General features: G+C 49.3%; 1 protein-coding gene across 10 annotated transcripts in view; it reads right to left on the reverse strand.

Annotated features, from left to right (window-relative positions):
• The window catches only part of SETX (senataxin), a 65,995-nt gene continuing 53,975 nt past the window's right edge, over positions 1-12,020 (reverse strand). For 9 of the 10 annotated variants that reach the window (XM_045469531.1, XM_045469538.1, XM_045469539.1 and 6 more), the window contains 3 exons: positions 8,591-8,689; positions 7,215-7,302; positions 1-3,182 (listed from right to left, as the gene is read on the reverse strand). In XM_045469531.1, the coding sequence (XP_045325487.1) occupies positions 2,436-3,182; positions 7,215-7,302; positions 8,591-8,689 (934 nt within the window). In that variant the 3' untranslated portion in view covers positions 1-2,435. Of the gene's footprint in view, positions 3,183-7,213; positions 7,303-8,590; positions 8,690-11,382; positions 11,849-12,020 lie in introns of those variants that run through there. The other variant, XR_006710366.1, reaches the window with a different exon arrangement.

Raw genomic sequence — 12,020 nt, forward strand, 5'->3', positions numbered from 1 at the left:
TAATTTTAGAAAATAGTTTAGTGCATTTTTGTTATAAAATTCATTTACAGGAGATTATTCACATGTACTTATCAAATCTGCTCCTGGTAATACATGAAAACATATTCACCAAATAAACCATGCACAGTAAAGCCAAGGAAGATTGTATACAAAGAGGCAAAACAAGGGTTTGAGTAGGATATATTCGCGGTGGAAGAATGAACACGGAAAGAAAACGGGGCACTTCCTTCCAACGCCACGGCAAGGACGAAGAAAACAGCCGTATTTTTCACTCTGCGAGAACGACACCGTTCTGACCGCCACCGCCAGAGAGGCGCCCGTATGAAATGATTTATGCCAACATTTTTACCAACCAGAACAAACAGTTTCAAATGCGGGATCAGGCAGGACTGTGTTCCCAGGGAGGGGCTGTCAGGACACAGGCTGGGTGGGTGGCGAACCAACAGAAGAGCACAGCGCCAGGACGGGTGTTAGCACTGGGCCCCAGGAGAGAGCACCGCCCGGGTTTGGCCTGGGAGCACTTCTCTCTTCATTTCTGTGCTGCACCAGCAGAGGGAAAGTTCCTGACCCCAGCTCTGTCTGTCACTGTCACGCCTTTTAGGAGCCGACGGAGTTCTTCGACCCTTTAAATCGTCACCACCAAGTATCCGCTCAACGAGGCATCTTACAAGATAGCAGCAAAGTGAACTCAAACTAACAATGGGGTTTCGTGCCAAAGGCACATGCGGGAAGCTTACAGAGCCCCTGACTCAGACAGGGTGGGGCTCGCCCTGCACCCCGCACCCTGCGCCTTCTGACACCGCGTGGCCAAGGACAAGTGTCCTGCCCACCAACGGGGGACGGAGCACATGCCCAGGGCCAGGAGTGTTGGCCCAACACCAGCAGCCGTCTGGACCCCGCTGGGCGGGACGTGGGTCACAGAAGGTAGGTTTAAAACTTCTGGCAAATGTTTTAAAGCTCTTAAACCAGTTTCAGTAGAAGTTCTGACACAAAGCCCCCTTGGCTTAAAAAGCAGAGGACAGCATTTTAAACGGTGCGTGTGGATCTCCAGGGGTCTGGTCTCCTCCCCAAAGTAGCTAACGGGCTGCCTAGCAGTCGCTACAAACCACTGGTTCTGACGAGTGTCACTCGCTACCGTGCACCCTCACGTCTGACCCTGCGGTCAGACAGGCCTCCCTTGTCCAGACAAACGTCCGCTCGCCATGGCACTCCCCTCCACAACAGCACCATCCCCTCCGATCAGATGATCCTGCCGCACTGATGTACTGGCAGCAGGTAACGAGGGCCCCAGAGCTCACAGGAAACCTGTCCGCTCTCTTCCTGGGTCTCAACCTCACACGTCTGCACTCTTCTCCTTCTCTTTTCAAAGAGAGGGATTTCCTGCCCACAATATTCTATCTGGCCTGCCCTCTCGGGTCCCAGGCTGCCCGGTTAGTGACCAGAATCCCCTGGGTGTGGGGGGGGGGGGGGAGAGTAACAGGCCGTTCCTCACACTCCCCCCAAAACAAACTGGTCGGGTTCTCCCGGCAACCGGCAAGCTTTCACACCCAAGCCTCGGTGGCTCTTCCGGGGTCCCCCCCTGCACTGATCCGGCACCTGACGACCACTGGACTTGTAACCCACCGGTTCCGGGATGCTCACGATACGCTGGGGGGCATCTGAATGGTATCTCCAGAATGATTCTTTCATTTCGTATTCTTCTACCTCAAGGGGAAATCAGAATCTAAGCTTGAAACCCACGTGCTCCCTGAAATAGGCAGACGAACTCATCAGAGAAACGTAATATTCTGTGCCAAGGAGCCTCATCTAAAAACACCCAACATCAGCAGAACTTCACCTAACATAGCTCTGCTTCCTGAAGGTTCCCCCGGGAGACTCCACTTGTTTTTTTAAATAGAACTAGAGACATCTGACCCACCAGCATTAACTTAGCTTACTGCAGACTGCCCGGGCTGAAGAGGTCTGTCTTGCCATGACAATGTTTGAAAGGGCCTGTCCTCCTCCTCCTCCTGCCCCTTTTTATTTTCTTTAGATATAAAGTTTGTTCTGTTGGAAATGAGCAACATTTTAAGCAGGGGAAAGAAAAACGGTCTACTAGATTACATTTTAAAAGGATTTTGTTATTAGCTATACAAATGTACACTTCAACTTTTACACCATCCACTCGTCTCCCTTACTATACAACAACAAGAGATCAACATTTTAAGTCTTCAAGGACAATATAACGGACACACAAACGCCCTCGACAGCTTTTGCAGCTGACGAAAGATATCGAGGACACCGAGAGGTTCAGGTGTGAGGATACACTTTCCATGTTTTCCAACAGCACACAAACTCCTTTAAGGACAAAAATAATCAGATCTGGACAGTCCCATTAGTGGTCATCTTAAGTTTGCGATGATGCTGGGGCTGACCATCTCTGTCACCTGGCTTTACTATAAAAACTTTCTTCTCTTGGAACCACTGTCTTCCTCCTCCGGTCTCCTGTTGTCCCAGCCGGAGCGCCTCTTCGGGTGCCGGCGCTGAGGGCTCTGCGTCTCCCGGTCCCCTTCGCTGAAAGCCCTGGTCTCTCTCCTGCGGCTGAGCCCTCCTTCCCAGTCACATGCTCTTTTACTCGCGGAGACATCCGTACCGGCAGCTGGAGGCTCCCACTGCACGGGAGGGTTCTGGTTGCTCAGCGTGGTCCCTCTGGCGGTGGACAGCTGGGCACCACCCAGGTCCTGGTGACTCAGAGGGAAGCCTGGCTCCCCCGAGGGAGGCGTGGCCCCAGGATGCTGGGGGCTCAGGGGCTGCGGATCCCTCGGGCACGTCCCTTTGGCTTCGGGGTCTATGCCCAGCCTCCTGAGCAGTCGTGGGTCCCGAAGCCGGTCCTGAATAGGAGGTCTTTCAGGATCCTTGGTGGTAACGGCACCAGTGGATTCCTTGCAGCCCGAAGGCACGTGATACAGGGAGGAAGGGAAAGACGTCTTGGCAAATTCACCGTCTGGCTTGCTGCTGGGCAAGCCACCCTGGGGTCTGGCCACCTCCGGGGCCACGGTGGGCGGGTGAGTCAGACTTCTCTGCAGGACGGGCTTGAGTTTCAGAATCTTGGCTGCGTCGTGCCTGTAGTTTTTGTCGCACGTCTTGACAATGGCACCCCGCTTCTGCGCGTCCTGAATCAGGTGATTCCAGTGCTGATTTTCCTAGAAACAGACAAGGGAGAGACAATTACACCCCCCCCCCAAAACTCTCATATGCTTGGGAAGCACGAGATTTCTGCTTTCATTTCTGAACAATAAATTCACTTCATGACTAGGCTCTCAAGAATCCACTAAAGGAAAGAGAAGTCCAGACACAGAAAGAAGCCATGTTATCAGAAAAGAGCCCTGGTCACCGCCTATAAGAAAGAACTTCCCCCATTTTACCACATTACTGGTGCCGTGTGGTCACTGGCTGTTACACAGACCGTACCAGTTGCCAGCAGCCACAAGGAGCTATTTAAATTTCAATTAATTAAATTAAATTAAATAAGAAATGCACTTCCTCAGTTGCAGCAGCCGCGTTTCAAGTGCTCAGTGGCTACACGTGCCTCGTGGTTAGTGACTGGACGGTGCGGGCACCGGACAGCTCTGTCATCCCGGAAAGTTCCTCGGACACTGTTGATCTAGAGTCTTGCCTGCTTCTCGAAAGGCTAATATGCTGGAGTAGGAAAGCTTGGTGCCAGAAAGCCCTAACTTTTGGGTGCATGTGACTATTCTAGAAAGAGGCCCATAGCTGCCACTGAATTCTCAAAGGCCTCCTAGACTCCAAAGGGGCTAAACCATCTTCAACCACTGAGACAACTATTCCACAGATTTTTCCCACCTTCCTGGAGGAGCTCAAGTTATGAGACGCACACCTAAGGAGAAGAAAACCCACCAGCATGCATTCTCACTTCCTGTTAGACCTGGCTTGGCAATAAATTGCTGCTTTACAGTTATTCGAATGTGGGCATCCTTAGAAAGAGGAGCGTGCATGAGAGGAAAAAACACAAAGCCTGAAGGGAAGAGGAGGGGGAGGAGGAGGGGAAGGAGGAGGGGAAGGGGGGAGGGGGAAGAGAAGGAGGAGGAAGAGGAGGAAAGAGGGGAAGGGGGAGGACAGGGAGGAGGAAGGGGGAAGAGGGGGAGAGGAGGGGAAGGAGAAGCAGAGGAAGAGGAGGACGATGAGGAAGGAGGGGGAGGGGGAGGAGGAGCAGGGGGAGGGGGAAGAGGCTGGGGAGGAGGAGGGGAAGAGGGGGAGGGGGAGGGGGAAGAGAAGGGGGAGGAAGAGGAGGAAGAGGAGGAAAGAGGGGAAGGGGGAGGACAGGGAGGAGGAAGGGGGAGGAGGGGGAGAGGAGGGGAAGGAGAAGCGAAGGAGGAAGAGGAGGACGATGAGGAAGGAGGGGGAGGGGGGAGGGAGAAGAGAAGGAGCGAGAGGAGGAGGGCAAAGAGCACAGCTGGCCACTGTCCGCTGTCCTCGCGGGGGCTCCCGTCCTATTCATAAAGGTGGGGGAGGGCAGCAATTTTAACTGGCTGCATGACCTGGGTCAAGCGGGCGTCTCTGGGCCTGTTTCCTCATCTGTAAAATAGGAATGATGTTTTATTTAACTGATTCTGAAATGCACACCGTGTTCACATTTTACCATTTCTGAACCTGGGGTGCCTACCAGCCAGGGCGCAGTCTCCGAGTAACTAATCCTAGAGGAATTCATGGCTAGGCAACCACGACCCCTCGGCTTTCGGTCAATAAACCACCTGAAGGAAGGACTCCCAGCTCTTGCCTGAAAACCTACCCACAGAAATGTTCTGATGAGACAAAAAAGCACCAGCATCAACTCCTGGAGAACGGAGACCAGGGGCTGGAGGAGAACCCCGGAGACCGTGGGGGGTACTCTTAGGGAACGCCTTCTGATGGCACAGGGCACAGGGGCACGGCCTGTGCGCCAACGAGGCCACGTGACTGTGACCCGGGAAATGGTTACGTAGCGCCAGACTCGGAAGGTGAAATACTTTTAGGGATCTCTCAACCTGTTCATCTTGTCTGTATTTTTCCTCTTTCGTGCACAAACAAGAGTGACCTACGTCTGTCTAAACAAGACTAGAAGAATTCTTTTAATAAATATAAAATAAAAGTTCTAAGTGGAAATAAAGCGTCACAGCCTAAGAGTAGCACGTAAGCTAGTGACTTATGTCCTAATGGCTTCTTGGATTTGACGAACCGCAGTATCGATGCTGACCTCACAGCACCTCGTCACGCTCGAAGGGCCGCGTCAGTAACACGCAAGGCCAGGGCCGGCGCGCACCGTGCAGGCCCGCGAGCCAGGCTCCACGGCTCGGATCTCTTTCTCGCTCCGGAGAGCTCCAGAGACGCTCACCCTGCGGCCGCAACACAGGTGTGACACGAAGCAGATGGTCTTGCTGTCTCTGCCACGTCTACGGCACCTAAAGGTGGTGTTTAATCGGATTCTGAGGGCACAAAAACGGTTCTGAGTAAGGGCTATCACTCTTGGTTTCTCAGAGAAAACCAAGTGCCTTCGTCATTGGTTCTGTTTCCGGAAGGAAAACTGGGGTAAGCATAAAAAACAAAAACAGAAACGAAAACATAGGAAAAAGGCTCCAAGGACTGCGGAAGTTAAGTTGGAAAAACCCAAGTGATAAACTGGGACTTTTTTACTGTATTCTTTCTCCGTCTTTTTACGGCGCTGGCTTCCCAGAGTGAAGACCTCCCCCACGCGCTCTCGGGGCCCTCCTGCCCGGACTCTGTCCTGCCCGGTCATCCGACCGCAGGCCGCACTGCCAGGGCACAAACTCCTGGGTGCCAAACAGAAGGGGGCGGTGGGAACAGGGGAGCCCACAGAGGCTCCTTTAATCAGGGCACACACAACACAAGTGCCATGTTACCTTCCAGGTTTAAACACCGCCAAAACTCAAAAATTTTATTCCTAAAAGTAGTAATAGGTCAACCAACTGATAAGAAATCCCATTTTCACACTTAGATCCTTACGGTCCCCGGAAAAATAATTCTACAAAAAACCTTTTATTCTGAGGTGACTGTAGATTCACAGGAAGTTGCGAACAAAGTACAGAGAAGTTCACGCTTCACAGTCTCCCCAGTTATGAAAATGTTTCCAAACTTCCAGCTTATGTATAAATGTTCGTGGCAGAGAGATATAATAGTGAGACAAGTAATTACAAAAATATATGCCCCACTGAATGTTATCCTAAACAAGTACAAGTGGAAACTCAATTTCAAAAGCAAAGAGAGTCCTACGGCTATCTGTTCTGCTGGACGCTTTTAAGAGCAACGTAAAGATTTATTTTTAATAGTTATTTCACCATGTCGGGATTTAGAACATGCTAGAAACAAAATCTTTAGGTAAACTTCTAACAAGTTTCTCATAGCGACTTAAAAACAGGTGGTACCAGCAGCTTTCAAAAATTCTTTCAACGGGGCCCCCAAACAAGAAAACCTGAAAAGCACAGACGCAGGGAAGGAGTACACGGGCAAGACAGCGTCGGAATGCCCTCTGGTGGCACTAAGCCGGAAAGTAGGGGGAAAACCGGGGGAAGAAAAACCCGAATGAGCTGGCTCCACTCCTACGATAACCAACGACCGCGTTGGACACTGAAATTCGACAAGTCCGAAGCTATTACCCCTAAGGAGACAGGCAGCAAGCATCTGCTTTCCCGGGCCGTGACATCACCGAATGAGGCCGCGCTCCGACCACCACGGACGGACGCAAACCTGCCGCCTCTCCTAGAGGGGCTCCGCCACGGCCCCCAGCCGGGGGACACGGAGCGCGCGGCACACAGGAGGGAGGACCCGCGCGCGCTCGCAAGCTCCCTCCCGCTGGCCTTAAGCTGGGCCAGTAACAACCAGGTGAGCTGAGTGTCTGCTGAGTGCCCACAGCTGTCCAAGCACTTCACCTATGGATTTACTATCTCAACAGCCCCCGGACGGGAGACTTCTTTTTTCTTTTTGAAAAAGGTCATCTTGAGAACAGACCATGGGTACCTAGGCCTTGGACCGGGGCAGGGTGAGCGGTCAGCACCCAGGCAGAAGCTGCTGGAGCGCAGAACCACCAGGGGGAAGAGGCTCATTGTTCTGTAACCCTGCGATCACTTGCATTTTGGTGGAAAATAAAAACGAAACCTCGAGCCAGCCTCAGTTAACCATGGGCAGACTGTGGAGTCCTCTGGTCCCAGGAATGCACCTACCATCAAGGTCCTTAAATGTCCGAGGATGAAGAGGCTGTACTTGGCTCGTGTAATGGTGACATTCAATCTTTGCAAACTTGCCAGAAATCTAAGTGGTAAAAAAAAAAAAAAAAAAAAAAAGTTACTTCTTTCTGCAGAATGACTTAGCATGTGAGTGTAGGTGAGTCACAGACACACACATCAGACAGCTTTTCTCAGGCTCCTCCTCCTCCTTTAACGTGACGTGGTTTTCTCCCTTTTCCCAACATAGGGTCCCCGGCAAATAAGAAACTTCCATCAAAAACAATAAACAAAATATCCGGAGCTTGCCCTCCCAAGTGGTGCATTGGTCAATCTCCTGGTCTCACTTGGAGGAGATACTGGCAGTTTTAACAGTGTCATTCTTAAGCCTTAGAAACATCCTAAAAATACAATACTAGATCAGTTATTATTTTTAAAAATTAAAAAAAAAAACATTTTTTAGTAGGCTTCGTGCCCAGTGTGGAGCCCAACACGGGGCTTGAACTCATGACCCTGAGATCAAGATGTGAGCTGAGCTGAAGAGTCGGACGCTTGACAGACAGCCACCCGGGCACTCCTTGACCAGTGACTCTTCATTTAAATGTATCTGCAATCACTCAAATGTCGTGGAGCCAGTATACAAACACACAAGTCTCAGACAAATGTAGCAACAGATCTAGGGGAGCTCAGAAGGAACAGAACTGCCATGCGAACAAGGTGAACTTTCCAGGGAGCTGGGAGAGAGCGGACCGCTAACACGATGGTCCGGAGACACCAGGCCTCTGTGTGTGCGTACAGACTCTCTCCAAACGGGGCAGGGAGAGCATACGTCACCATTACTTACGTTACTGTTTTCTTTCAGACCAAGTCAACATATCTGTACAATCTGGAACTTTCACCTCCTCAAAAGAAGGAAAAAAGTAACTACACAGGAGTCTCAGGGCTCCAAGACTCGGGGGAGTTTTCTCTCAACCGTCACGGTGTCCTGGGCCTCTTTAGTGAGTAAACCCACAGGAGTTAAGGCTGACAAACTTGGCCAAAGCATGAAAACACAGCGAAGACGAAAAACCACTCCATGACCCATCCTGGAGCGGAGCAAGCCCCCTGCAAACTCCCCCCCGGCCCAAGATCGAGGGCACTCTTCGGAGGGGAAGGACAGACTGCCACCGGGACACAGGTTAACACACGAGGTACGAAGAGCAGCACACCAGACAGCGGATCGACTTCACGCAACCGAAGGAGGGAAACCTTCACGATGTTACGCACAGCTTTATAAAGGCCGAGCGAGCAAATGACGGTATTCTCCGACGGTGGTCGGAAACAGATCTGGCTTGAGACTACAGGCCAGTGAAAAGGCAGTGACGAGAGTTACTCACCCAATGGAGCCTTGCATGGCATTTGCTCTGACACACGTGACGATAACACAATCTTTCTGGCGGCCCTGGAACGCGTCCACGGTATCTACTTCTGCCGGCCTGTTTGCAAAAGAGAAACAGGCTCGTTGGAAAAAGGCAGCTCATGCGAAACGCACACGTTTACACGGCAGTGTTCTGCAAAAGCTTTTTTCACGGTTCTCTTTTTTTACCGAAACAGGATTCACGGAGCGTAAGATTCCCCGTTCTAAAGTACAGCATTCCGTGGTGCTCAGTACCCACTATGTTGTACAACCGCCACCTCCGTCTGCCTCCGCAACGACACTTCCACCCCTCGCGCCCGTCGGCAGTCAGTCCCTCGCGATTTCTCCCGCTCTCCAGGCCTGGCAACCACCAACCTACTTTCTGTCTGGTAATTTCACATAAACGGAATCATAAAACGTGTGGCCCTTCCCGCTTGGCTTCTTTCACCGCCATCGATCCATTTACAACTGAGGGACGTTTGGCTTGTTTGCTCTTTTTGACCGTTACGAGTAACGTTGCTGTGAACATTCACGCACCAGCTTTCGTGCTAACATCTTCTCCGTTCTCTTGGGCACATACCTAGCAGGGGAGCTGCTCGGTCGCTTGGTAATTCTATGCTTAACTTTTTGAGGACTCGCCAAACTGTTTTTCCACAGTGATCTACCATTTTACACTCTTCCCAGCAAAGCATAAGGGCTCCAATTTCTCAACGTCCTTGTTCAAACTCTGTTATTATCTATTATTATCATCATCGTCATCACTTAGGTCGGTGAAAGGGTATCTCACTGTGGTTTCGATGTGCATTTCCCTTAGTGACAAACGAGGTGCAACATTTTTCCCGTGCCAGTTGACCATTCGGTCACAATCTTCTTCTGAGAAACGCTATTCAAAGCCTTCGCTCGTTAAAAAAAAAAAAATCCAATGACTCAACTGTTTGTTACCGAGTTGTGGGAGCTCTTTCTATACTCCGGATAGGAGACCCATGGGATACAGGATGTGCAAGTAGACTTTCCTTGACTTAGGATGGGGTCACATCCCAATACACCCATCGGAAGTTAAAAATACCTTAAGTTGAGAATGCATTTGTTACACCTAACCTACTGAACACCGGAGCTTAGCCTGGACAGCCTCAAACAGGCTCAGGACACTCACGTTTGCCTACAGTTGGGCAAAGCCCACTTCCTGATAAAGTGCTAGGTTATCTTACGGAATTTGTTGACCACTGCACTGCAACAGGTACAGAACGGTTGTGTCATGGTTTACCCCCGGGACCGTGGGGCTGAGCGGGCGCTGCGGCTCGCCGCTCCCCAGCATCACGAGGCAGGATCATACCGCACACCAGTCCCCGGGGGAGAAAAAGCCCAATTCAAAACCTGAAGTACAGCTTCTACTGAATGTGTGCTGCTATCACACCATCAGAAAGCTGAAAAATTCTAAGTCAAACCATGGTAAGTCAGGAACCATCCGTATCTTCTCCCACTCTGTGGGCTGTCTTTTCCCTTTTTTGGTAGTGTACTTTGACACACAGAAGTTTCTAATTTTTATCAAGTCTAATTTATCTATTCTTTCTTTGGTAACTTGTGCTTGGGTATCATACCAGAAAATTGTCTAATCTGAGGTCATACAGATTTATACCTTTGTTCCAAGTTTTATAATTTTATCTCTTAGATTTCCTGCTCTGCTCCACTGTGAGTTCATTATGGGGTGGGAGACAAGGTTCGAAACTCATTCTCTTGCAGGTGGAGATCCAGTTGGTCCAGCACCATTTTGTTTCCCCAATGAATGGCCTGGGCCCCCTTGTTGAAAACCCACTGGCCATAAGTGCATGGGTTTATTTCTGAACTCCCAATTCTAGTCTACCGGTTTACAGGTCTATCCTTAGGACCGTACCAGTTCGGATAACTAACTTTGTAGTAAGTCTTGAAATAGGAAAGCATGAGCCCCTAACAGTATTCTTTTTCAATATAATTGCGGTGTCTTGCATTTCCACGTGAATTTTAGGTTCAGCTTGTCCATTTCTACACAATGGGCAGCTGGAATTCTGGCAGAGACGGCAGAATTGAGGGTGAGTTTGTAGATCACTCTGGGGAGCGCCGCCCCCTTCACAACATGACGTCTTCTGATCCACAGACACAGAATGTCTCTCCACTTACCTAGGTGTTAACTGCTTTCACCATTTTGTACTTTTTAATTCCTAAATATTTTATCCTTTTTGACTCCATTATAAACAGAATTGTTTTTTAAATTTCCTTTTCAGATGGCTAGTTGCTACTGCGCACACACGCAATGGATTTTTGTATGTTGATCCTGCATCTACAACTTGGCTGAACTCACCTGTTAGAACGGAGAGCTTATGTGGATTTTAGGGTTTTCTACATAGTAGGTCCGGCCAACTATGAAAAGGGATAGTTTTAGTTCTCGTATAATACAAACACCTTTAATTTCTTTCTCTTGCTCAATTATCCTGCTTAGGACCTCTAAAACCATGCTGCACAAAAGTAGCAAGAGCAGGCACTCTTCCTGATCCTAGCGGCACAGCACTCAGTCTGACCATCAAGCATGTCATAGATACCTTCTATTAGGTCGAGGAAGTTCCTTTCTATTCCTAGTTTGTTGAGTGCTTTTATCACGAAAAGTCAAATGCTCCTTCTACATCTATTCTGATGATCGTGTAGGTTTTCTACATCTATTCTGATGATCGTGTAGGTTTTCTCCCTTTATTCTATTAGTATGGTAGATCACATAGATTGACTTTTTTATGTTGAACCAACCTTGCATTCCTGAGACAATCCCACTATGGTCTTGGTGTATACTCCTTTTAATATGCGGCTGAATTCAGTTCCCATAATTTTGTTGAGGATTTTTACATCCATATTCATAAGGGATACTGGCCTGTAGTTTCTCTCTTCTTGTGATGTTTTCCGTGGCTCTGGTATTATGGTAATATTGGCCTCATAAAATGAGTTAGAAAGTCTTCCCTCCTCTTCTATTTTTTGGAAGAGTCTGAGAAGGATTGGTGTTAATTCTTATCTTAATGTCTGGCAGAATTCACCAGTGAAGCCTGGTCCTGGGTTTTTCTTTGTTGGAAAGAGTCTGACCACTAATTCCATCTCTTTTTACAGGTCTGTTCAAATTTTCTATTTTTTCTAGAGCCAATTTTGGTAAGCTTGTGTGTTTCTAGGTTAAGAAATTTTTGAGTTAATGGATTTCCAATGAGACAAAAACACGATCTTCACCCTGTACATAAAGGCATGAAAAGGGTTAAATACTTTATCCCAAGTGCAAGTGTTACTTCATGAATCCTACTAGAATTACAGTTCAGGTCAACAAGTCCCAGGAACTAAAGGAAAAGGCCTGGAGGGTTTCCTCAGTCAGTTCCACTGCCAGTTGTGGTGGGGAGGACATTGCC

Source organism: Leopardus geoffroyi, chromosome D4 (genome assembly GCF_018350155.1).
Source record: "Leopardus geoffroyi isolate Oge1 chromosome D4, O.geoffroyi_Oge1_pat1.0, whole genome shotgun sequence".
NCBI lineage: Eukaryota > Metazoa > Chordata > Mammalia > Carnivora > Felidae > Leopardus > Leopardus geoffroyi.